General features: G+C 41.3%; 1 protein-coding gene and 1 long non-coding RNA gene across 12 annotated transcripts in view; one reads left to right on the plus strand and one right to left on the minus strand.

Annotated features, from left to right (window-relative positions):
* Window positions 1-22,245, plus strand: part of DTNA (dystrobrevin alpha) — a 226,281-nt gene extending 204,036 nt beyond the window's left edge. For 7 of the 11 annotated variants that reach the window (XM_066578054.1, XM_066578055.1, XM_066578052.1 and 4 more), the window contains 8 exons: window positions 2,579-2,675; window positions 3,333-3,353; window positions 4,837-4,996; window positions 7,394-7,483; window positions 10,248-10,413; window positions 10,914-11,040; window positions 12,033-12,080; window positions 14,891-22,245. In XM_066578054.1, coding sequence (XP_066434151.1) covers window positions 2,579-2,675; window positions 3,333-3,353; window positions 4,837-4,996; window positions 7,394-7,483; window positions 10,248-10,413; window positions 10,914-11,040; window positions 12,033-12,050 — 679 coding nt within the window. In that variant the 3' untranslated portion in view covers window positions 12,051-12,080; window positions 14,891-22,245. The remainder of the gene's footprint in view (window positions 1-2,578; window positions 2,676-3,332; window positions 3,354-4,836; window positions 4,997-7,393; window positions 7,484-10,247; window positions 10,414-10,913; window positions 11,041-12,032; window positions 12,081-14,890) is intronic. The other 4 variants (XM_066578056.1, XM_066578063.1, XM_066578059.1 and 1 more) reach the window with 1 other exon arrangement.
* On the minus strand, window positions 501-26,349 carry LOC136578216 (uncharacterized). The gene is made up of 3 exons (XR_010786616.1): window positions 26,310-26,349; window positions 11,786-11,878; window positions 501-625 (listed from the first exon to the last, which is right to left on the minus strand). It is a non-coding gene; the product is annotated as an uncharacterized lncRNA (long non-coding RNA).
* Window positions 26,350-27,056: the final 707 nt, after the last annotated feature.

Consider the following 27,056-nt stretch of genomic DNA (forward strand, 5'->3'; position numbering starts at 1 on the left):
TAGGCAATAAAACAAGCAAAAGAACACTCCATAGTGCAGAGGGAACCCAATAATAGGCAAAGTGGAGAAATGGGAAGAGAGAGAGGAACCAAGAAAAAAACAAAACAAAAGCTCGGGACCTGGCGTTCCACATACAAAAATGCTCGAGTCTCCCATTGTAGTCAATGGGGTTCGTTACTCAAGTAGAGCTCTCAAATTTTACGAAAAGCTCGACTCGAATAACGTGGACCCGAGCATTTGGGTGCTCGCTCATCTCTATAAGCCACCCATCTGCTTATCTGTTACAAAAATTGTGTTGCACAGTGTTATTACGGTAGTACACAATTTATTTCATGCTAATGTTTTTTATTGTAAGTATTAAAAGTTAAACGTTCCACAATCTAAGAGCATATCCGTACATTCCCCACAAGCTATGGCATACTGAGCTGATGCCTGGAACGGAATCGGATATCCGGGCGTATGTCACTGCCAGGTTAATTTTTGTACTCCAGCGGTGTCCTGTGCGGTTCCATACCAATATACGCTTGATCCACTTGCATATGTATATGTGTATAACAGTGCTTTGAGCAGTGAAAAAGGAAACGGCATTTCTCAGTTGCATGTTGTTCGTGTGAATCTGCCATCACTAAAAAAAGTGAAGAAAACAGAACAATTTGTTGAAAAAAAAATGTGTATATACTGTACTAGTAACACCCTGCCCACCAGAAGAAGAGTCCTGTTTCTTTTGGGTACCTACTTGTATCTGACACTAGAGTTTTATATCATAGCTGCTTAAGAAGGAAGGAAATGTCCTGTAATAAATGTTATACAGGACATTATATGTATCCCAGTCCTGTGCCATTAAGAAATACAACTCGTCCCCCCAAAAATAAGCCCTTGTATGGCTAGATCAACGAGTTATGTCTCTTGCAATGGGATCATGTAAAGCACTTGGTCATTAAGGCCAATCTCACACATAGGCTTTTTACCGCAATTACTGCCACGTTTTGAACGCTGCGCTAATCACAGTACAACACTTCCATTGATTTCAATGGCTTTGCAGACTGGCGCTCAGAACACAGCGTCTTCTAACACTGAGATTTTTCAGCGCTGTCTGCTCTATTTTCGTGCTTTTATGCTCTTTTTAATGCACCTCATCACCTATCACAATGATGGGGTGCGTTAAAAAACGCTGTTCAACACAGTAACCTGCATTCGAAAAGGGGGATAAAAAACGCTGTGATTTACCAACGCCCTATGCGAGAGTGGCCTTAGACACAAAATACGCTGTTTTCTAAAGGGTTAAAACATGGCTAAACTGAAAGTCACTAAGTGAGCTCTGCATGGCAGTATAAAGCACTTTTCCAAAACTGAATCAGGTATATCTAAAGCACAATTGGGCAAACTAAAAGTGCACCTCCAGAAGACCAGTGCATAGGGCTTTGTGCACTAAGAGTTAGAGTAGCACTTTATCCTAAGTACAGAATGTGCGGAATAGAGAAGAAGAGACTTCAGACAGCACAAGTAATGTGTAAAGAAAGTGATCTAGCAGTTGTCTTAAAGGAGCTGACTGAAAACCATTCTTAGGAAGTGGGGAAAAACTAAATAGTAGACATGCCAAGACATACTAAAATTTCACTTGAGGAAAAAGTCCTAGTTACTGATTATCCAAAATTGAGATTTATAGCCATAGTAGAAGTGTTTATGGAAAGAGAGAAACCGAGGAGAGATTGATATCACAGAGACTCAAACCTAAAGTGAAATAGGGATATATTCAGCTCTGGGAAAGTTTTGCCTGCTCTGTAGTTGACTCATATTGACCAGATCCTTATAAATAAAAATCACTACTCCATTCTTCTTTCCTATACCCCCTCTGCCTTGTATCTTTGTGTCGGAAAATCCTACAGCAGCAGGAAAATGACCTAAGGCACATGTGAATGCTTTGCAAGAACTGTTCAAAGACCAAGTAAGAGCTAGATGTTCTGACAAGCCTGGTCATCACTCCACAATCATCTGACTTCCACATAAAGAACATTTATGAGGCCCTTGTAGAGAGAGAAGGGGAAGCCTTCACTAACATCACAAGATACTCTCTGGAATATTTTCAAGTTTTGCTGAATTCGAATCATAGATCAGTAGTTTTAAATACGCTTGTCAATTCCACCTGTACACCCACAAAGTGCTGACAATATAAATTCCGAATTTGGACAATATTAGAAGCATACGCATTGGAGGTCCAACAGCATTTTCTGCTAGTATTTAGTATAATGTGTATGGCTAGTTTAAGTCTCCGTAGGCTCTATACATCTGCAGACACAGAGGAGGCTGGACTTACAGCTCAACAGCCGTCACCGTCACACTGGTTTTATATGCTCACCATGATGAGACCTTATACTCTTGTAGTTGCATAGGGCAGTTTAATTGTGCCTGTGATATATTTTGCATTAATTTACTTGCACGCATTACTTGTACAAAAGTTTTGAGATAGCATCTTTTGCTTTGTCTGCTAAGTAAAAGGGAGAAGGTTTTGAATGATAGGGTTCATTGTAATCTCGAATGTATCAGGAAGCTCTCTGATCTGATTCTTGTCATCCTTCAGACAGCGAAAAGATGAACTTGAGCAAAGGATGTCCGCATTACAAGAAAGCAGGAGGGAGCTGATGGTACAGCTTGAAGGGCTAATGAAACTTTTGAAGGTGAGGTATAAACGTTTTTTTTTACAGTTTGCTATAATAGAATTAAAGAGGTTGTGCCATGTTTGAAAGTTATCCCTTGTCCACAGGATAGAGGAAAACTTTCAGATTGGTGGGGGACAGGCCCAGTCATTGGGACCCCCAGTGATTCAGAGAATAAAGCTGTGACACATCCTGAACTGTGGACAGCGGAAGCTGCACATCCTCACCACTGTTCCATTAATTACAATGGGACTGCCGGAGATGGCAGAGTTTAAGTGCTCGGCTATCTCTGGTAGCTCCACTGAAATGAATGGATCGGCTGTGCATGTCTGCAATCTCCACTGCCCTCACTTCACGATGTTGCAGCCCTGTTCTTGGAATCCAGTGAGGTTCCCAACAGTTGGAGCCCTACCAATCTGGAAGTTGTCACCTATCCCGTGAATAAGAGTTAACTTTCAAAGATGGTAAAACTCCTTTTGAATTGGCTATAGAGTATTGGCAAAACATGGCTTCTTTCTTCAGTGCCATACCTCTCCATGGGTTATGTCCAAGAATATGTATCCTCTTTCAAAAGATCCCTCTAAAGTCTGTATTAAGAACTTCTCATACTTTGGGTATCCTTAAGTGTATTAATGGTCCTTCATATTCTGTTTTCTGTTGTGAATGAACATTTTACAGGAACAGGAGCTGAGACAGGCAGTAAGTCCATCTGTATATTGGCATTATTGGGGGCATGTTTTGGCTATATTAGCATGAGCAGAAAAAAATAAGAGTAATATTTAACAAAATCAGAATTAACAAGCACCTAACACACAATGGTAAAGATCTCCGTTTTATTTAAGGATGTTAGACATGTGTAACCTATGAAAGAACTTTACATGCTTTTATGTGTTTTTTATTTAGTTGTAAGACATCTGGCAAAACTTTTCATTGTCAGTGGGAAAGTACAGGTCACAGATATTTTATTTTTGTCCATAATAAGCTGTGTGCATACATAATCTATATCTACCTGTATTCACAATAACCTGAAAGGTTCGGTTCTAAAGTTCTTACTATTTACATATTTGAAAAGTTAGGGCATCTTCTAAAAGTTGTTCTTTGACCTACATTTGTTGCACCTTGCGCAACAGATCGATACCTCACTGCTGTCATTTTTCATAGGTTGGAAAATGGAAATGACCTAAACTGCTCTGAACAACCCTTTTACTTTTGCTGTGTATGCGTTTGATTAATGAGCACACAAACATGCACACACCATTCTCTCTGGGAGTTAGCAGCTGCCATTACTTTGGCACAAGCTCCTTGGACTATATAGCAAGCATGCACTAGACTATGCCAAACTATACCATTATTGGTAAATTGTAGAGGGTGAAATATGTGGCTAAGAGGCAACCTAATAGGCATGCAGGGAATTTGCAAATGCCCTAAAATTCTCACAGATCTTTTTTGCTACATTTGTTCAATATCTGCCTTCACCGCATGCCCATGCCTATCTCTAGAACAGCAGTCTGTATGACTGGCACATTAAAAATATGTAACATGCAAGTATTATATTTCTATAAAACAAGTAGTTCTGATGTAAATCATGGACTTGTATTGTGTAGGACCGATGGTGTGGAGTTGATATAAAGCACCTACTTGGCTTAAAAGTTGTAGCTGTGCATGCTGCTACTTACATACTGTATGTGCAATAAGTTGTAACTTTTGTTTCCTATTACTTTCCACCTGCTCAGGGCGTACAATATTGACACATTATCTGCATGAGTTGTTTCGATGGCAATTTGGCTTCCTTTTTCTGCTTCTTTTTCATTAATTACAGATCATGCAAATACAAATGTATTTGCAGGCAGCTAATATGTACTAATTGCTATGACGCTGGATGTTTTTGGGCACTTCATGCAATTTAGATGATATAGGAATACATTTTGTTATCGTCTATCAAGTTGATCAGTATTCTTTTCAGTTGTTTCTTAGTTATATTTGTCTCTTGAGATGCTGGGAGACAACTATTCTGGATGAAATGTATTGCTGAATAGCAGTCCCTTAGGAGTTAAAGCATGGTGACAACTCTTAATTGAGCATCTTGTCCTATGAAACTCATTTATGGAATTACAAAGCACATAAAATCGTACATACGTTCTCATACATATAAGTTCTTATGGACTTTTTGTTTGTTTTTCAGACTCAGGGGGCAGGCTCTCCTCGCTCTTCTCCCAGTCATACTATCAGCAGGCCTATACCAATGCCTATAAGGTCAGCATCCGCTTGCTCTACCCCAACACACACTCCTCAGGACTCTCTCACAGGGGTTGGTGGAGATGTTCAAGAGGCATTTGCTCAGAGTAAGTCACAGCAGAGAACGATCAGCCTTGTATTATGTGTTTGCAAACCAATAGTACTTCACTGCCTATTGTCACATTTGCAAAATGGATGCTGAAACTGCAAAAAAATAACAAATCATTTAACTTCTAATTTAAAGTACGGCCATTTTTATACTTTAGTTGGTAATCTTCTTTAACCCTTTCTTGAACACATAATGTAAACTTACCTCATGCTGACATGAAGCATGTTTGGAGCGGGTGTAGGAGCAGAGTCCACTCCATTTCTGAAGGGGGTCAGCTGTTTTTAACAGCCACTATTGCTTTGATTGTGATCATTAACTATATCAATGCCACAGTCAAAGCTAAGAGCGCATCTAAGTAGCCAGCTGAGGAATGGCTCTCCTCTACCCATGATTCGATCATAAGATGCCAATGAGTTACCATGGCAGGGGCCTAGTGAAGGCTCCCAGGGCTGCCATGAATGACTATCTATTATGCTATGCCTGTGGCAGGGCTTATTGGGCAACACTAAAAGATACTATATACAGCAAACTGAAGTATTGCAGTATATAATTTAAGTGATTGCAAGTTCAAGTCCCCTATGGGAAAAGAAAGTAAAAAAAGTTTAATAAAGTGTTAAAAGACATCTAAAAAATTGAGATGAAAGAAATCTCAATTTTTTTCCATCAAATTAATTGAAACAATAAAAAAGAAATTTGGCATCGCTGTGTTTGTAAAACTCTGAACTATTAACATCACACTATTTATTACAAACAATGAACACTGGGAGAAAAAAAAGGAGTACTGAATGCCAGAATTGTGGTTTTTCCCATGCCCATGACAGTACCTATGAGAGAGCCCGCCTACCTCCGGACAGGAAACTGGAACCTCTCAGACCTCTTTAAAGGCGAGAACTCCCTTTACTTCCTCAGCTCCTGTTATTCTAAGGTAACTGCTGCTTGGCTATCCTATCTTTCTCAAGGATTCCTCCAGATCTCTAAAGGTGGCGGACTGCAGGTTCTTGCTCCCAAACTTGATGGCATAAGTCAGAAGCGGCTACCAGTCTGGTGTAAGTCTCCACGGGGAGCCCCTGGCAAATCCTGGAATCATCCTCTTGCCCCCTGGGGGCAGATGCTGTGCTCCCCTCTCTCTGGAGGTCAGGAAGGGAAGGTTATTTTCTTCTGGCAGCATATAGTCCTTCTCCTGTAGATGTGGGAGAACTCTTCAGTGGAGTATTTTCTGTGTTGCTGCACCTGGACTGGAGGTTTTCTGTATGCGACCTCCTGTTTTATCTGGTGTTTCCATCAGCAGCTGGAGTTCAAGTGTGTGTTGACCTGGGCAATGCCTAGTATTACCACTGATTGGAGCAGGGGAGCTGGGAAGAAAAATGCGTGTTTTCCAAGAGGATCTCCAGTTAGTCCTTTAGTGGGATAACTTTGTATAAGTTAGGGATTGAATTCCACCTTTGCCCTCAACGCCACAAGAATACAAATTATGGCGAATGGCTCTCTATTCGCTCAATATCCTGACTCCGAACTCTGATGGTCTTTGTCTATGGCTCAATAGTTTAAAAAAAACTGTCATTTTTCCAATGTGCGTCCAGAATAAAGTAAACAGATTGAAATGTATATCTCATCAAATATTTGAAATATTGCAGTTGAAAATGTGAAAGAATAACAATTGTTTCAAAATTTTCCCAATTCTTGCACTTTTAAAAAATATGCACAAATTCCATCAGTCTATTTTTACCACCTAAATGAAGTACAACATGTGGCGAAAAAACAATGTCAGAATCACTGGGATATGCAAAACCTTTACGGAGTTATTCTATGTTAGAGTGACACATGTCAGATTTCACAAATGTTGGCCTGGTCATTAAGGCACGAACAGGCTTGCTCACTAAGGGGTTAAGGGATGTAGAAAGTCTCTTGCTGGTGTTCCCATGGCACCCTTTAGAGGTTTGGCACCAGAACCCCACTCCCCCCACTCCCAATTTAACTTTCCACAATTCAGCAGGAAATCCTGACTGCTATATTTACTGTGTCTTTAGCTGCTCAGACTAAAATAACTAATGGTACACCAATATGAGTCACTTTTCTTTGTACGGTATGGAGAGTGTCAGTCTCAGCATAGACACAATGTAACTAAAAAAAAAGAGCTGATTAAGCAGTCTGACAGATTCCCCATTTACAATGGCAGTGTTGAACAGAAATGAATCTGTTCACAATGATTTATAGAGTCCCAATACAATACACAACACTGGACCCAGATGAGTTCACTTATCTTTAAGAACATGGGAACTTGAATCTTGTTTCAATGGACTACCCAAAGTGGTAAAGAAGTTTTATGGATGGCTTAATAAGCCTACTTCGTGCTGCAAGTATCACTATCGTCTCTTTCATTGTTTTGATGTGTTAGGTGCAAGAAGAAATCTGCGGAATGACTTGTTGGTGGCAGCTGATTCCATTACTAACACTATGTCTTCTCTAGTGAAGGAACTCAAGTCGGGTAAGAATGGTTGCATTGAACATGCTCTTTGGTTCTTTGATAGAAGAAGAGACCTTTCTACATGCAACAAACCATGTAATATTATGCACAGATTAGATGGTTAATCGGCTGCACACCGTGACATTTGATTTAGGTTTTTGTTCATAAATCTACTTGTATATGGTAAAATATTTAAACTGCGGATTTTTACTATTTTCAAGGGTAACTTTTGTTTAAAAAGGAAGGAATTAAATGTTACAAACATCTAGAGGCACACATTTCTTAGTCCACAAAGATAATTTTGAACCTAATATCCAGACTGAGAAAAACCTAAAGATCTGCATCAGACTGCAGTTTCTGAAAGAAGCCATGAGTAGGAAGGATCCTCCTTTGTTGTGTAGTAATAAATACTCATATAATAGTTACAATACATATTTTTTAAAGTGTACATTACCTCCATTTAACCCCTTGAGTGGCGGGTTTCCTACCACCCTGTCGTGCCCACCAGGGCAGGTTTTTTAAAATGGTCTAATCCTTGAATTTCAACTAATTTTGCAGTTGCGTCTCAAGAGCCATAACTTTTTCATTTTTCCATTGGCACAGCCATATAAGGGCTTGTTTTTTGCAGGACAAGTTGTGATTTTTTTAAACAGGGTGGAGGAAAAAAAGAAATGGGGAAAAAAAGAAAAAAAGGGGCCATGTCATTAAGGGGTTAAATAATGTATTAACTTCCTTCTCTGGGTCATTACGACGCATGGATACCACATGTGTGATTATGTTTTTGATTTTTTACAAAGTAAAGGGAGACAAGTGTTTTTATTTTTTAATAATTTTTTTTTTTTTTTTTTTTAAATTTTCTTTTTTTCTTTTGTCCCTTTAGGGGACTTCCACAGGGACCAATCAGGACCCCTGATCACATTCCGGGGGTCCGATGGTGACAGCCCTTTACATGCTGCAGTCCCATAGACTGCAGCATGTAAAGGGTTAACACAGCAGAGATCGGAGGTTTTCTCTGATCTCTGCTGTAAGAGCAGGTACCTAGCTGTCCTCTGACAGCTAACAACCAGCTCTCCCTGCCACAGAGACCATCGGCTTGCTTCTGACAAGCCGATGGTCTCTATGGCAACCTGTAAACAAACCAGTGCAGGAGATTGCCGGCATGTCGGCAATATCTTCTGCTGGTTTTTCAAAGCCCTTGCTTTGTTCTCTGTGGGACTGTGCAGGCAGAGCACAATGTAACAGCTTGTGGCATTGTGCTCTGCAGCTCCCATAGTGATACATAGCCCGGAAATCTTCCGGGCTATGTTGCTATGAGCAGTGGAGCTCGTCCCGGAAAATTTCCGAGCGTGCCACTCAAGGGGTTAAGCTCTTTGCCAGTCTGAGATTGGGTTTGGAGAGATGATACTGGCTTCATGATACCGTTGTCAAGACAACCATATAATGTCCATCAAGTATTGTCCATGGGTTCTATTCTAATTAATTGATCCTATGCACCGTACTCACCACATGGCACACCCTTGGTTCAGAAACTGTATCACTTGACATATAGTAGTGGGTCTCCACTCCTAATGTTAGATCAGGAGGTAAAGCTTTAAAGGAGATGTCCCGCGCCGAAACGGGTTTTTTTTTTTTTAAACCCCCCCCCCGTTCGGCGCGAGACAACCCCGATGCAGGGGTTAAAAAAACCACCCGCACAGCGCTTACCTGAATCCCGGCGGTCCGGTGACTTCAATACTTACCGCTGAAGATGGCCGCCGGGATCCTCTATCTTCGTGGACCGCAGCTCTTCTGTGCGGTCCACTGCCGATTCCAGCCTCCTGATTGGCTGGAATCGGCACGTGACGGGGCGGAGCTACACGGAGCTACACGGAGCCCCATAGAGAACAGCAGAAGACCCGGACTGCGCAAGCGCGGCTAATTTGGCCATCGGAGGCCAAAAATTAGTCGGCACCATGGAGACCAGGACGCTAGCAACGGAGCAGGTAAGTATAAAACTTTTTATAACTTCTGTATGGCTCATAATTAATGCACAATGTATATTACAAAGTGCATTATTATGGCCATACAGAAGTGTATAACCCCACTTGCTGCCTCGGGACATCTCCTTTAAGTGGAGGTACACTTTAATCAAGTAACTGTGCACAGTAATAATGCCTCCTTCTTCCCCTATCAGTAATAATGCCACCTCTCCCCACACACACAATAATCATGCTCTTTTCTTGTCCCATTAGTAAAAATACCCCATATAATGCTGGGGAAAAAAACAATATGCTCTTTCACTCCCCCTGCCTCGCCAGTCTTTCCATTCTTCTGTGTAGCATGGTCATATGCTGAGATGTATAACTGCTGCAACCAATGCCTGGCCTCAAACACTGGGAATGGCTGCAGTGGTCATGTGCCATCTGGCACGTAATTGCTCAAACCAGAAGGAGGAAAGACCGGAGTGGAGTGTTAGGGGGAGCAAAGGCAGAGAGTACATTATTTCTTTTTGTTTTATAGCCACCCCCACTTAGTACATATGGACCCCATAGCAGCCACTATGGCTATGACGGTGGTAGTTATGCCCCTCCTGCTTTCAGTCTCATGCATAGAAATACACATGAGGCTCTAAAAGAAACCTAAATTTGCCTTTATGAAAGTTCTTGTGATCGCTAGTTTTAACCTAGTTTCTAAATGTAGTTCACCATTTAAATGCAGCAGGTGAGGGATTTTCGGCATACAGCCCGTGATATAATTGTGCTTTGGTAACAGTATGTGTCTAATAGTCTATTTTTTTATTTTCTAGATGGCACTGAAGCAGAAGGCAGTGTGAATGCTGAGTATGGGAGGGTTCACTTTGATGACATGGTCCCATCTCCAACCTCCGAGAAGGCTTTCCTTGCTCAGATTCATGCTAGAAAACCAACATACAACCACAATTCTTCAGCTGCTGGAAATATTTGCGCAGATATGTATGCATCTTACTGTCAAGTTAATGTTCTTATATTAAGCAGTCTTATTTCCGCTGTTTCATAATGCATGTGCAAACGTGTTTGGCGATTCCTAGAAATGCGATTTTGGCATTCACCAAGCTTGTAAAAATCCATCATTGATTTGTTCTCCTGGCATTAAGGTCAACCAAAGTGATCAGTAAATATTTTATGATGGTATCACCCTCTGTTTTGTTGCTAGTGGATTGGAAGTCGAATTTCATCAAAGTCCCTTTAAAATATACAGGAGCCGCAGATTAACAGGCAAAAATACCACATGCAATGTGTGGGGTCAGAGCAGCCCAGACAGAACACAGACGACTGTCTGTGTGCTCGAAATTCTCAGGTGCAACATGCATACAGCCATGTGAATCCAGCCTTATTAAAGTGTGTCATGTACAAGTGCTATTATAGTATGAATGCATAAGGAAGTGAGATTGGTTGAAATGACTAATTTTTAATCTTTTAAATCCTCTTTGCAGGGTCCCTGAAGATCCTTATAATAGACATGATGACGAAACCTATGAGAATGACTCTGTGCGCCAACTTGAAAATGAGCTAAAGATGGAAGAATATCTGAAACAAAAGTTGCAGGATGAAGCCTACCAGGTAAAGAGGACTGTGTGATCTCTGCTTCAAGAGACAAGTCATGCGTCTGGACAGTTAGGAATGTTTGCCAAGAGTTTTAGGCTCATAAAAATGAGAACAATGCTGCCTAAGGCCACGGTCACACAGGGCGGATTCCCGACAAATGTGCGGTTTGGCCGCAGCGAAAAACCGCGACATTTCCGCCAGGAGAACTGCCGCGGCTTTGAAGTGGCCCGGCCGCTTGCTCTTCTGCTGCGGCCGGCGCTCCCATAGCGGAGAGCGCTGCCGCAGCGGAAAAAAAAATAGACATGCTGCGGTCGGCAAATCCACGCCGCAGCAGCGGCTTCTGCCGGCTTAGCCGCAGCGGATTTGCCATCCCGTGTGGATGAGATTTCTGAGAAATCTCGTCTACATGGCTGGCTAATCCTGGGATTAGTGGCTGCATGCAGATTTGCTGCAGCGAAATTCCGCACGGAATTTCCGAGGCAAATCCGCCCTGTGTGATCCCAGCCTAAGAATCTTTTTGGTAAGTAGTATGATGTAATCAGGTGGAGATCCTCTCTTTATAGTTTCATATGAGACATAATTTTCAGGTTTGGATTGTGAATTGAGTGAGTAAATCCCAGCTTAAACATTATATATGGTTCATTTTCTTTTCTTCTAAAGACTGAATTTGAAAAGTGTATCCATACATTCCAGATGTTCATTGATTGCAGTGATATATGGGTGCCATCATTTGCTCTATCTATGACTAATATGCACTTACCAAGAAGTACAGGATCATGGGTTTTTCCATCAGAACCCTAGTTGAAAACTGTCCTCCAAAGGAAGTTTGTTCGTTCAAAAGGGGCCAAAAAAACTGCAAGGTTACCAAAAACAGAATAGAGGTGTGAGGATCCTGCCATAAATATTGTAGTATTCATCTACTTCTTTCAAAATGTTTAATCACTAAATTAATTATATGTAAGACTTCATAAATAGCTGTGCCATCGTCTGCTTGTTTCCTCCTACAGGTCAGTTTGCAGGGCTGAATGCACTATTTTCTTCCCTTCCCCTCTGAAGTAAGTATATTCCACTGTAGCACTAAATGAAGTCATACAACATTTAGTAACTGTACCATAACCAAAGATATCAACCTCTGGACTCCGTGCCCTGCCCCCTGTTAAATATAGATGATGATATAGAGCATTTGTGGGGATGAAGAGAGGCTGAACTACAGAAAACATCTGCTTGGTTATTATAATTAATGAAGTGAACATATGCTTATGAAACTTGTTTCTATATAGTTATTTTTTGTATGAAGCAACTGAGAGCTCATAGAAGAAAATGCAATCATGTGAACAGCAGAGGGCACTCGAGGCTTAACTTACATCTGCCAAGGAACCAAGAAATATCTTATTACTACCCACTAAGACATAGTAGCAGAAAGCTCCATAAATAAGTCAGTGTGGTAATATTAGAAATTTATTAGAAATATGTATTCATGACCATTCACTGCTCTTAGCATTGCAAGTAAAGAAATTGGACCTACATTCCCAAATTTTAAGGACCTTTCACAGAAGCGAAATTGTTCCACGAAAATCAGTGGAGTTTGCCATCGTACAGAAAATTCCACACCAAAATCTGCATATCTAACATGGATTTTGATGTGGAACTGAAAATTGCATAATTCTGCTGGCAATTTTACATCAAAATTCATGTGTTCCACTGTGTGTTGCGGAACAATTCTGTACCATGTGACATTTCCTCCACCCCGAGTCGACAAAAATACTAGTGCATGCCCTTATCTCCCATCTAGACAGCTTTTACATCCTTCTGTGCAGCCTCCCTTTTCAATGCTCTTGTGCCCCTCTAATCCATACTCCACTCTGCTGCCTGGCTTATCCACCTCACCCCATTACTCAACTGTATCTCCCCTCTGGCAAGCACGTCACTGGCTGCAGAGAATCCTGTTCAAAGTATTATGACCTACAAGGCTGTCCACAACATGTCTCCTCCATATATCTCTGACCTAATATCCCATTACACGTAACCTCACGGTCCTCGCAAGAACTCCTCTTCTGCACTCCCTTAGTGAGCTCCTCACATAATTGTCTCCAGGATTTCTCCCATGCATCACCTATAGTTTGGAACTCGCTACCTCAATCCATCAGACTCTCCACCATCCTGGAAAGTTTCAAAAGGAATCTGAAAACCTATCTCCTAAGAAAAAAATCTACAACCTACAGTAACCCTGCTGCCACAAGTTGAGCACCTTCTACCCTCAGTTAGGGCTCATGCCCACGGCCGTGACGGGCTCTGCAAGCGGAATACCACAGCGGAGTCCGTCACGGCACCCCCCTAAAGACCTCATACTCGCCTCCGAATCGGCTGTGCAGCTTCCGAATGACACGCCAACGCACATGCGCAGCACAGCGTATGATGCGCTGGCAGTGTCCTATGACGTGGGCGGTGGGCAGAGACGCGTATTCACACTATACTTACACTGTGCTACAGCGGAAGTATAGAGTGACAGCTGGCTTCCATTGACTACAATGGAAGCCGTCCGTGCTTATTCCCGCGGCAAATGGGACATGCCGCGATGGAATTCCGCAGCGCGAACATTGAGCTATTAGGTTCAATAGAACCTAATAGTTGCGGTGAAACGCCGCGGATTTCCACCACATTTCACGCGGCGGGAATCCTGCCGTGGGCATTAGCCCTTTATGCCTCATTCCCCTGTACACAATAAGGCGTCATGGGCAGGGGCCTCTCTCCTTCTGTATCAGTTTATTAAGTAAGATGTTTATTGTTCCTATTGTTTTATATATGTTATATAGTAGTATAAGTAGTGTAATGAAGGTAAACCCTATTTTTCATTTGTACAGTGCCCCAGTGCATTAATGGCACTTTAAAATAAATAAATAATAATAAAGTTGGTTTCACATACATTGTTTTTTGAAAAAATGCCACTGTCGTTTTGGAGGCAGTTGTTTAAGCAAAAGCCAAAAGTGGATCCAGTAGAAAGGGGAAGTATAAGGCCTCATGTCCACAGCATAATTCTAATTTAAAATCTGCAGTGTTTTTCCCGCATGCGGATCCACGCCCTATAGGGATGCGTTGGACACCTGCAGGTAGTTAAATACCTGCGGATGTCATTTTTCCCGTCAGGCGCGGATCCGTGTGCGGGAAAAAAATGGACATGCTCCATTTTCGTGCGGGTCACCCGCGGGGACGGCTGCCGCAGGCTTCTATTGAGGCCTGTGGGAGACCCGTACCAGAATTAAATTCCCCTGCTCTGGACGATGCTGTTCTTCCCTTCTTCGCGGCCGGATCTTCTTTCTTCGGCCGGGCCGAAGAAAGAAGATCCGGCCGAGAAAGAAGGAAAATCCGCATCGTCCGGAGCAGGTGAGTTTATTCTGATTTTTAGGCCTCATGTCCGCGGGGCAGGAGGGACCTGCTATGGATTCTACATGAATGATTGGCGACGGGCCTGATTTTCCCTGTGGATATGAGGCCTAAGTCCTTCCTTATATATTTCCCATTCTTTCGGAATCCACTTCTGGTTTTGACTAAAAAAAAACTGCATGCAAAACTGTCACAACAGCTTCCTCTATTTTACCAAAAACAACTGTGTGTGAAGCCACCATAATGGAGGCTTTTTACTGACCTCGAATAATTACAATGAATGCGGAGGTTTAGTTTAAAGATGGGTAATAAAGTTGAAGTAGCGCATCAGCAGAAGACTTTGTAATGTCTATACCTAATTAGATCCCAAGGTGTGCTTATGGGTGCCAGGTGTTTATGCATGTAGTGTCTACAGAAAGCTGGCGGCATTTGTGCATTGGGGACTAGCATACGGTAGTAATCGGCTTGTTTTATTTCGTTACAGAATAACAGTAGTATGGAGAAGATGCACGTAGCATGAGAAGTCTTTGGTCATCAACCAGGGATCCAGCGGGGAAAAAACGCAGGTTGACCTCACCTGCTGCATCTTCTAGTACCAAGCATACCATCAGAGTCCACTGGAATGTAGCACAGCACATTTGTTCTAAACTGTGTAGTTTGTAGGTGTGTGTGTTTTAGCTATTACTTTACAAACAAAAAAAAAATCAACTTTTATTTCAACTTAAAGCATAATTCGCATTTTAAGAAATACAGCCATTTGCACATACTCTCATACATTCATTGTCCTGTATCAGATATGTACGAGCTGCCGGTGCAGACTGCCAGGCAATCTCGTCTTTAAACATTGAAATCTCCCTTTACTTGCAAGGGGAAGGGGAAACAAGTATTCAGACAAGCTTGCTTAATGCACTGTAGAGACACACTGAATATATCAACCAGGTGTATGCAAACGTCTTCTCTGTCACTGGCCAAACTATCAGAGGAGAACCTTTCTATCACCACGGCGTGGTGGACCATAGAAGCCAATGATTTGTATGATAACAGCTGTTACTACTATTTGTCTGAGTGCCTTAGTTCCATTTGAACCTACTCAGCCACTTATCTAGTAGCAGTATCTAGACAAGCAGCACCGCTGCATCATCAACACTTGTGCAATGCATCGTTTTGCTGTGAAAATTCCCATTTTATGATTTTATTTTTATTTTTATTTTTATTTTTTTTAAAAGCCGGGCTCCCTTCATGTTATTCTGGGGGAGTAGAGAAACTAAGACAAGTAGAGTCCTGGCTCCAGCACACTGCAATGCACATGGCTGGTAATCAGTCACATGAAGAGCACTTTTTATTTAATGATACTACAGCAGGAATTGCACTTAATTTGGGACTGCAGTCCTGGATATCTTTAGTGTAAGCGGTAATGGCAGTAAGGCAGCAGTTCCGTAGAGTTCTTTCTCTACTTTAATCACTGGATAGAATTGGATGCATTACTTAAATATTATTTTTATTGTTTCTGACAAGCTACAGAGATTAATGTGTACAAAAGCCCATTGAAAATAAAAGAATAAAATTTAGGGCTAATTGTATAATTTTTTTGTATTTCTTTTTCTCTCAAGAACTCACAAATCAGCCATACAAGTTTTTAGTGTATATATCTATATATAAATATATATATTTTTCATTTTCAATATAGACGCTATCATATACAAAAAAAAATAAAAAATAGACAAATTATACTATGTTAAGACTATTTAGAATCTAGTTTTTGCAATCCACACAGATGCTATTAAAACTGTGAACTATGTTTTGAGCTACTCATTATATTAACCCTCTCACTGCTGCAGGGTTTCGCCGGGCACTGCATGCCCAATCCTTGGCAGCTGAAAGGATAAAGCTGTTTATAAACCACAGGTGCCATAAAACCCCAGATTAGCGGAAGTTCATTCTCTTCCATATTGCCGTTGCCTCACAGTCTTTGTTTTTGTTATTTTGCTGTTTGTTGCACATGCTGTATAAACTATGACGTGTGTTCTTTGATGTGTTTATTTAGCTTTTTTTTAATTAGTTTTTTTTGAGGCCTTTGTATTCACTGTTACTGCATGCTTGCAAAAGTACATGTGTCACTTGGATATATTGAAGGCAGCCGTTTTGCCTAAGTGATATTGAGGTCCTACTGGGTGATGAGTTACGCACACGTGAATAGGCAGCAAAATGTTTCTTTGGATGTAGGCGGCGAATATACAGTAAGTACTAAGAACTGTCTTCTGAATGCCTTATGGCCGCCAGACATTTTGCATGCATATTGCTGGCAAGTTGGGGTAGCAGTGAAAAGCGCAAGGGCTTGTATATGTGAGAGAGAGAGAACATGGGCAAATATGCAACTCTTATGGGTGGAATGCACTGGATTATGGCTGAGATACGCAGGAACGCTCTTCCACGTAGGGCGCTGCAACATTTATGACATCATTGCCATGTCAATCATGTAGTGTTGACTTTCCATTTTCTGCGTTAGATGTTGAAACGAAAGCCTGTATGTAGGAAAATTACTGAGGGCTCATTCACAAAGCCTTTTACGGATTCTGTATTCTTCCATCATGGAAGCAGGAAAATAGAATCGCTGGCCAGAACAGATCCATCTTATGATGGAACTGAACATCGCCAAATGGACCCGGTTTGACTTCAATGTAGTCCATCCAGCTTCCATTATGCCCTCCCAGATGAAACAGCGCTGCATACAATGCTATTTTGTCTTGGATTGTAATGGAAATCTGTTACAAAAGCTCCCAACAGAACCTGAGATGCCGTTTTGAACAAGGCCTGATTGAAAGGAGCTGTATGTAAAAGCTATGGCCATCTTTGCACTGAATTTTTTTCACTGTTCATTTGCCTCCTAGATATAAAACTAAGCGGCTTTCTAAATAGTCCTCATTAAAAAATGTCCTACCATTTGTCCTACCTGTGCAGCTTTTTTCACATAGAGATCTGTCCAGCACTAGTGTTGGGTACAAGCAGAGCAAGGAAAGAGGTTGTATGCGGCAGATCAGAGTGGGGGAAAGCATCCAAAGTTTCTGGCAGGACGGAACACACAAGTTTACTGTGTCTGAGTGTGTGTATATGGGGAGGAAAGCATACAGAAGGTTGAATCACAGGGACTGTGTATCTTTGTAGAGAGAAAAGAGAACAACCATGGCAAAGAGGAGGAAGAATCAAAAGTAGTATTTATTTCCAGATGTTAATACTTAGTGGGTCTTCCTTTTGGCTATAATGACATCAGGTACTTTCTACTAACATCGGATACATTTCAGCTGGTATCTCCTTTCATTCATCCTGCAAACATCTGTTGAGTTCTCTCAAAGAAGATGGACGCTGCTTATATTTCCTGACCGGAGATTCCAGTTTGTCCCATATATGTTCAGTAAGAATCAGGTTGGTTCTCTGTGAAGGCCAATCCAATCATGGAACATCCATATCCTCAATGTAAAACAGCGTTAGATTTGTGACAAAGCACATTGTTTTGTTGGAAGTATTGCTGCTTTTCTCACGAGGGGGCAGGTACTCGCTAAGGACAATACTCGCTTGCGTATTTGTCCTTAGCGAGTATGCTCGCTCATCTCTAATTGCTGCCCATTACCAGAATATTGCCACATTGTTGGCAGCGCACTGTCTACAATGTCAAGGTACACCTCCATGTAAATACCGTAGTTCTTATCACAATAACCAACGAACCAAGACCATGCCATGTAAAACATCCCAGAACATGATGGAAACTCCGCCATACTTAACTGTTGGCACAACACACTCAGGCAAAAGGTGTTCGCCACACATCCTCCAAATCAGATGGACATATCTAGATATGAAGATGAAGTGGGGCGAGTTGTCACTCCACAGAACTTTCTTCCAATACTCAACTGTCCAACAATGACGCTCCTTGCACCATTGTAGATGGGCCAATGCATCTTTTTTGAGAGGACTCGCCAGAAGTTTGCAGGATGAATAGAGGGAAATAGCAGCTGAAGTGTATCAGACAGTAGTAGAAAGTAAGTCACCGAGAGAATCCAATGTCATTAGGGCCAAAGGAGGCTCAACTAAGTATTAACTTTTGGTAGGATAGTGTATTACTGAGCGAGTGGGAAAAGTTTAAAACTAGGATGTTACAAACTGCATATTATATCAAGGGGTCTAAAAATAAAGGCAGCCTGAAACTTAGTGTAACTTTTCTAACGCAACATTTATCTAACCTGTAAAAATGAATTCTTTTTCCCAATGTCAAAGGTGTCCATTGCCTTTACAAGAGTAACTGGGAAATGGTATAGAGTAGTAGGCAGGATTTCCTTTCTATAAATGTATGTGGAAGGAGTTCTGAATGCATGCCAGCATCTTACTAACACAAATAAACATGAAGATTGTAGAGTATTGCATGGCAAGACTATTTAAATATTCCTTCATTTTCCAAACAACTTATTATTGTTTAGGAAATAAAAACCATCGCTGTTCTGATTTTTTTGCCCAGGACATTCAGCTTTCCTGTCTACGGGAAAAACAAGCGTGGGGGACAGATGTCCAGTCCTAACTAATATGTTGTCCAATGATTTAAACGTCTCTCCTATCCACAGAACAAAGGTATAAGTGTGTAATTAGTGAGATCCCCATCAATCATTAGAACAAGGGTCCCATTTGCCCCCTATGAAAAGGTGTTGAGCATGCATGCTGCCACTACATTTGTATCTATGGGCCTGTCGGAGATGGCCCAGTTCTGTACTAAGCTTCTCTTTGGAAGTCCCATAGAGATAAATGGTGCAGACGCTTGGCCATCACTTCATTCATAGGGGATACTCTGGGACCCAGTTCCCATGGTTGGTGGGGATCACAGCTGACGTCCACCAGTCAATCATTAATTGCCAATATGTGGATCTTTAAAGATGATTTCATTGATCCTATATATGATATAATTTGTAGTATTGGAATGCAATCACTCATGGAGATAAGGGCAAGGGTCAAAGTATATCAAACAGCAAAAATGCACTGGGACTACAGGGAAGGATCCTTATGTTACACTACTTGAGGCGCATCTCTTTTAAAGGTCTTACAGACATGCTGCTATGGTGGAATTAAATTACAGTATATGGGATTGCAAATAAGGATTTTAATAGAGGTTGTCCACTAAGTTCCATTCTTGCCAGTTGGATGTGAATGTTGTAATATTTATGTATGGACTGAAGGTTAAACTCATTTAAGGCGTTTACTGAAAGTACGTTTGTTTTAGAAGCTTTTCTGTTACTTTAAACTACTCAATCCAGATACCTTACGAGAAAACGTCTCCAACTCAGAATCATAAGGCTGTGATAAGTCTTGGGGGTGGAGGTTTGAGTGATCTGCTCGCTTGATTATTTTAAAGCTTTTTAGCACTAGTTTTCTTTTTTATGTTCCCGAAAACAAATTCTGAAGTGGTTTTGTTACAGTTCAAGTGTATTTAGTCCAAATTATACTAGGCAGATTTAGAAGTAACAAAATTCCTTTAAATTGGTGTGGTATCATCTAGTACTTGGCTTTTATCAAAGCTTTTTGATGCTACGTAGAGTTGAGCGAACATACTCTGCCGATAGAGAACACGAACCAAGAAAGAAAAAAAAACTCGGGACCCGGCGTCCCACATACAAAAATGCTTGAGTCTCCCATTGTAGTCAATGGGGTCCGTTACTCGAGTAGAGCTCTCGAATTTAACGAAAAGCTCGACTCGAATAACGCGAAACCGAGCATTTGGGTGCTCGCTCATCTCTAAGGCTACAGGATCTTACTAGATCAGAAGAAAAAGATATTCAAATACTTAATGTTCAATTATTGTGGGTCACATATTACTGGATATCTACCCTTTAAAGTTGAGTTCAGAAAAAATGTATCATCTTACATGTCAGATCACTAGAGATCCATGTGCTGGGACCATCAGCGGTTCAGCACTTGGAGAGGTCTCCTTCACAGTATGTGACACAGCTGTCCTAAGAAAGTGTCTCTGAAATTAAATGGTTTGTCCAGTTTTAAACTATTGATGACCTAGATTGGCAGGAGCCTTCCACCAGGGATCCCTACTGTTGAACTGTTCACCAGTGCAATGAACTGAGCTGATTTCTGCGGGAATCGGACAGCTCCGTTCCTACCGCAAAGAGGTCAATGGGTGGGGTTCCCTAGTGGTAGACTCCTGCCAATCTTGGTGGCATTCCCTGACGATAGGCCATTAATAGTTTACAACTTGACAGCTCCTTTTATGACACCCTATTGCAAGCTTTGGGACACAGATTCAAGCATTGCTAGATGATTTTCAATACTTTGAAATTCTTACATGCCTTTGAAAATGCGGTACCATTGATTTCAGCAGGACTGTTATTACACGCGCTGTGTCGAGCAGTAGTAAGCTCAAGCTTTCGGTAGTAGGACCCTTTGTTTTGACAGTCCTATGATTTTCAGAAAGTAAATTTAGATGGTATTGATCCATCTCCCAGGTCGTTTTTATCCTTTTTTCATTTCTATTTTTATTTTGTTTTGTTGTGATGAGGCAAGGGTTATGATACATACTCTAACAGAGGTTTGATGATCTCTGCTAGTTCCAGACTACAGGAATTTTACTGTACAGTACATTATATAATAACTGCATCACCCTCTCTAGAGTTCAGCTTTTTATCTTTAAATGTTTCTTTTTTTTTTTTTATTCATGACCCAAAAATGAGTTGAAGTAAAAGTGCCATGAGAAATAGATGACCGGAATGTCATTGTAAAGATAGTCACTGGTGTTTTCACATGAGGTGTCAGGATAAGGTTTATCTAATGGGTGCTTTCCATATTCGAGTTTGGCAATAGAGGATCAGCCATTACTACCCTGTCGGTTTGAACTATCATTTTAACTAATTGTTGTAAGTGGTTCATTTAGCCTACACTACATTGTGTAGCAACAGAAATAGGCTTCACAGAGAGTAGGCTAGCTTCCATATATTGTTTTGAGTGTTCACAGAATGTATACAGAGAGATAATTAGAATGTAGGATATTTACAGTTTTTTTTGCGTATGATTTGCGTGGCCTTCATTATGATACTTTACTAGGGTACTTTTGCTGTTGTGTTTTTTTGTTGTTTTTTTTTACTTTTTTTGATTGCATGGGTCATATAATAATTAGTTAGCAAAGGTATCTTTTTATATTGTTCTGTTTATTTCCCATCTTGTAGTATTTCTGTCTACTGCACAGAGTACAGAAGCTCATTTTGTGGGCTGAAAGGGTTATTCGGGAGGTTTTTTAAATTTATCATTAACCAGTGGTGTGATTGCCCCACTGATTCTGTTGGCTTGGGACTAGAGAAACTGGGATAAGAGTTCTCAGGAACATGTGTTCAGCCCACAAAATGACCGCAAAGCCACTGTGCAGGAAACGGATGAAGTTTAATGTAGATAGACCTTGTAAATATGAGCAGCCTCAGGTTGCGTCAATCAAGTGGGGTCATAGTAATATACAGAGCCGATAACAGCAAACGAACCTCTGTATTGGAACAGGCCTTTTGACTTCTGAACCAAAAATATAATCTGAAAATCTCAAGGTTACTAACTGATATTTGTAATTCTATAACTACTGTACTTGACCACTTGAAGACCGCAAGAACAGACACACTAAAGAATTTGACAGTTTTCATTGGTATTGTAACAAAACTACTACTGTATGGAAAATTTTGTATTGCTGTTAAGTATTGTTTCGTGTGTGTGTTGGAACCTACATGGGACATGTCCTATTTTGAAGTGGTTATAATTGTGTGTCTATATTTTGGAATGGAATTATTTCTTCATTAAAATGAATTTTTAAAAACCTTATTGATTTTGATTTTGTGAATTTATATTTATGCTGTTAAATATTTGCTGGTTGTAAAACTATGTGGTAATCAGAGACGGACTGAGACTGAAAAGCAGCCCCATCACCCAAACCCTACATACAATATTGTCCCCCATATTGTGGGAAAATAGCAGCGTGCAATGCATGGTTCGCAGAATTTTGCTTTGTTTGGTCACACCCCTCACCACTAAAGATGAGTGAGCATACTCGCTAAGGGCAATTGCTCGAGCGAGCATTGCCCTTAGCGAGTACCTGCCCGCTCGAGACAAAAGGTTTGGGTGCTGGCGCGGGGAAGCGGTGAGTAGCGGCAGTCAGCAGGGGGGAGCGGGGGGGGGGAGAGAGGGAGAGAGATCTCCCCTCCGTTCCTCCCCGCTCTGCCCCGCAGCTCCCTGCCCACCACCTGCACCCGAACCTTTTGTCTCGAGCGGGCAGGTACTCACTGAGGGCAATGCTCGCTCCAGCAATTGCCCTTAGCGAGTATACTCGCTCATCACTACTCACCACCCACTTAAAGTGGTTTTATTGTTCACCATGGCCAGCTGTTTCAACCCTTTCCAATCAGTGTCATACCTCGTCCAACATTGAGATTTCCCTGCATAGCTCTTCCATGTTAGGATGAGGCACAACACATTTCTTACACTATGTAGAAGAGAGCTCCGATGTCAGAACTGTCTTCTGCATGTTTATATTACACTATGCAAAAGAAGGCTCGGATGTCAGAGCTCTCTTCTGCATAGTGTAATATTTATATATGCAGAAGAGCGCTCCGACATTGGAGCTCTCTTCTGCATAGTGTTAGAAACCTATGCTTATACACATTGTATGCAGTTATAGGATGCCTTTATATGGCACTGTATTATATAGATAAGTAGACCTATCCATCTATCTGTCAAAGAAATTTTGAAATGAATAGTCTTATTATATAAATGTATGTAATATATTTACAGGATTCTCATAAATTATCTTCCTGATGTGAAACGCTCACATCTCACGTTTAATTTTCAAAAAATTGCTAATAAAATCATCACAACAGTTCACTTTTATGTGTTTTTGTTGAGTAACTCCTACGGATCCATAACACGTTTTCGCACCCAAAATAAATATGAAATCCAGGAAGTGCGCGGGTGACAAGGAAATTGGATTGCAAAGGGTTAATAAGAAATCTTTTTACTTGAAAAACCCCTTTTACATTTGTAAACTACACCAACAACACAGGTAAATACGAATGGCATAAAAACACTATATAATCGCACAGTTGGGGTCAGGTGTTGTTTTTTGAGTCAGGGACAAGTGTTTGCTACTTATAGTGATCATTATAACAATTTTGGGGTTGGTTAGTTCATGGCACCGCCATCTGTTCTCTCTTAGATGGGTGGCAACACATTAGAAAGTCATGTCCAGGCTGTAGTTTTAGTAAAAACTGGGTATATCAGCCCTTTATTTCAGTAAATTAGCGCAAGCAGATAGTATCCACGCTGTTATAGGCATCACAGTGTACATGCCACAATTAAAAAATACCCCTGTCAGACTCGTGGCTCTCCCAAGCTGCAGTGGACCATGGCCTGTAATAAACATTAAGCTCAGGAGCACAGGAGTATTTCTGTCCTGGAGTCTCTTGCCTAACACTTTCCAATCCAATTTGTATCTTGGTTTTCCTAGGGGGCTTACTTTTTTTCTGCCATTATAAAACAGTGCTATCTGCTGGCTAAAGCCAGTACTGCATGAGGTGACACGTTGGGTAGGCTCCAACAGCAGATAGGCTGACAATATATAGTAAGAGAACCCTGACAGACGACTTCCAACATCGGAGCTGTACAGCCTTAAATCTTTATGGCTTTAGACGTCAGTGGATTGGAAAGAGTTAAACCCTTTTCCTGCTGGACATTTCCTCATGGAGTCTGCTCTCAAGCCCCCTAATAGAATAGATTGATGCAAAATTGCAGAAATGAAAAGGTGCAAAAGTTCTCTGCGCTCAGTTTGACGGGGTGAGTAATACTACATAAAGCTATAGATAAACTCTTTTATTCAGACCTATAGATAAAATAATGTAAAATTATATGACCGATCATATATACTATATACAACGCGTTTCGGCTTCTGATATTGCACTTTTTTTAAGCAATATCTAGCACAAAATGCACTGCATATTGTATATATAATCTGTTATATAATTTTGTTTTATCTATGTCTGAATAAAATAGAGTTTATACATAGCTCTATGTAGTATTACTCACCCTGTCAAACTGAGCGCAGAGAACCTTTTTTTGCACCCTTTACATTTTTTGCATCTCTGAAGTTTTGCATTATTCTATTCTATTTATTATGGATGCCCACTTTCCCCTTTGATCGGGCATATTTCCTGGCTGCTCTCCAAACTCAGGATATTGATGGAATGTAAGGAACCATCATAACCATAGCAGTGGGTAAGTTCCATTTCTTCTTTTAAAAATCTTTTATACATTACTCTTCATCAAGGCGCTGTCCAACCTACTTTTACCCAAGCCGCCTAATGGCTATTTTTGGTATTGCACTCCTACACCATATATTGGTTAGATGCCAATATACAGGCATTCTGCATTGTACCACACTGCCGGATATACAAGAGAATAAGCCTATTGCGCTGCCGAAGATGGCAAAGTGCAGTGCTTGGCTGTCTCCAGCAAACCCATAGAATTTGAAGAAAGTTGTGTCCAAGCTGAAGTGGACCATGATAATAATGAGTTTGACAACCTTGGAGTAGTGGTTAAGAATCTTGCCTTCAACAGGAGAGGCTGAAAAGTACCTTTATAGATATTGTGTGAATATATTTATTTGGTCCAAAACTGGGATTACTTTTTTTTTGGAAGGCTATATATATGTAAGTGTGTGTAATTGTATATATATTTATTAAATAAATATATAATAGTCACAGTATGATGATCCATTGCATACTAGGATTGTTCTCTTGTATAAGAGTAGATTATTTGTGGCTATAGTTTATGACAGTAATACAGGCTCTACCTCTTAATTAGATTTGGGAAACAATGAGAAAATCTAAATGATCATCATTGGTTTGGTGGGTGGCTTTTAGTATTCATGAGCTGTGTGCTGGAGACAGATACAGAGTGAACAGGCAGAGATACAGCCATGGGGATGAAGGAATCCTCTGCCACAGCTGTGGCAGAAGTCCAGGATGCTATCCCATTGCTTACAATGGGGTCGCTGCTGCTGCAGCCCCATTGAGAGCAGTGGGCTGCAGGCAACCTCCCCAGCGATGATTTTCGGGGAAGGGCTTGAAATATAAGCCCTTCCCTGAAAATCATCCCTAGCTGGTGAAAAAAAAAATGATATACTCACCGCTCAGGATCGTCCTCTGACTGGCTCCCTTACACTGCTGGGAAGCTCTTTTAGCAGGTGGGGATTTAAAAATCCCTGTCTCCTGAAAGGGCTGTACTGATTGGCTGAGAGTCAATGAATGGCTATGCACTGCCTGTGATTGGCTGAGCGCTTAGCCAATCAGCACAGCCCTTTCAGGAGGTGGGGATTTTTAAATCCCCGTCTGCTGAAAGCGCTTCACAGCAGTGTCGGGGAGCTAGCCGGAGGACGCGGCGGAGAGGTGAGTACATAATTTTTTTATTTTTTTTCGCTAGCTAGGGATGATTTTCAGGGAAGGGCTTATATTTCAAGCCCTTCCCCGAAAATCATCGCTGCGGGGGTTGCCAGCAACCCACTGCTTTCAATGGGGCCGCAGCATTGCCGACCCCATTGAAAGCAATTGGATAGCATCCTGGACTTCTGCCACAGCTGTCACAGTTGTGGCAGAAGTCCGCGATATACTCCCTATGCTTTCATTGGGGCTGGCGCTGCTGCTGGCCCCATTGAAAGCATTTAGCAATATCGCAGAGTTTTCTTTGCGCTGCGAGGTGTATGTTTTCACTCGCTCTCGCAGTGCAAAAAAAATCGCTAGTGGGTAGGCACCCTAAAGGGGTTGTCTGACATAATTTTTTTGTTTAACAAAAAAAAAGAGTTACCCGTGATTGAAAATAATAAGCAGTCATATACTGACCTTTTCTGACTTCCCACATGTCCCACACTGCAGCTTCAGGTCTCTCCTGTGACACAATGTTTACAGGCAACAAGCCATCCTGTGTATGGGAGGTCACAGACTGCTGCAGCCAATCCTAGACCTCAGTGCTTGGCTCTGTGATTTGCTGCAGCAGCCTGTGATGTCTCATACACAGGCTAACTGCAATCAGTAAACATCCACTTAGTGCTGAAGATGGATCTTCGGCATGGTGTCCGGGAAAGGAGAGTATATGACTGTTTATTATTTTCTATCATGGGCAACCCATAATTGTTTTTTATTATGTTGGACAACCCCTTTAAGTTGAGATGTGACCGCACACACGCAGCTAACTTGCCAATGAAGAGAATGCAGCTGCCAGGAATTTGCAATCAGGGGTTAGTTGTATGTAGCTGTATAGTGGGTCCCAGAATCAGTATTACTGGTCCTTGGGTCGCCCAGTCCAACACGGAATTGAATGGTAACAGCACCTCATCCTATATAGAAAAAAGATAACAATTCTCCATGCTATCCACTTGTGAATATAATATATAATAACAGCTAGAGCAAAACAATAGGAATTAATGGCAGCAGTAGTCCATGTGCGTTCCCAGGAGATTCTCTACTGTGCAACAACAACTTGCCACCTGGTTCAGGAGAAAGGAGGAGCCCCTTGGGAGTCCAGAGTAATGACAGACAAAACAGGTTGGTCTGGGAATATTATGTACCTGGTAAATGCTGACAGGAGTT

Source organism: Eleutherodactylus coqui, chromosome 9, assembly GCF_035609145.1.
Source record: "Eleutherodactylus coqui strain aEleCoq1 chromosome 9, aEleCoq1.hap1, whole genome shotgun sequence".
Taxonomy (NCBI): domain Eukaryota; kingdom Metazoa; phylum Chordata; class Amphibia; order Anura; family Eleutherodactylidae; genus Eleutherodactylus; species Eleutherodactylus coqui.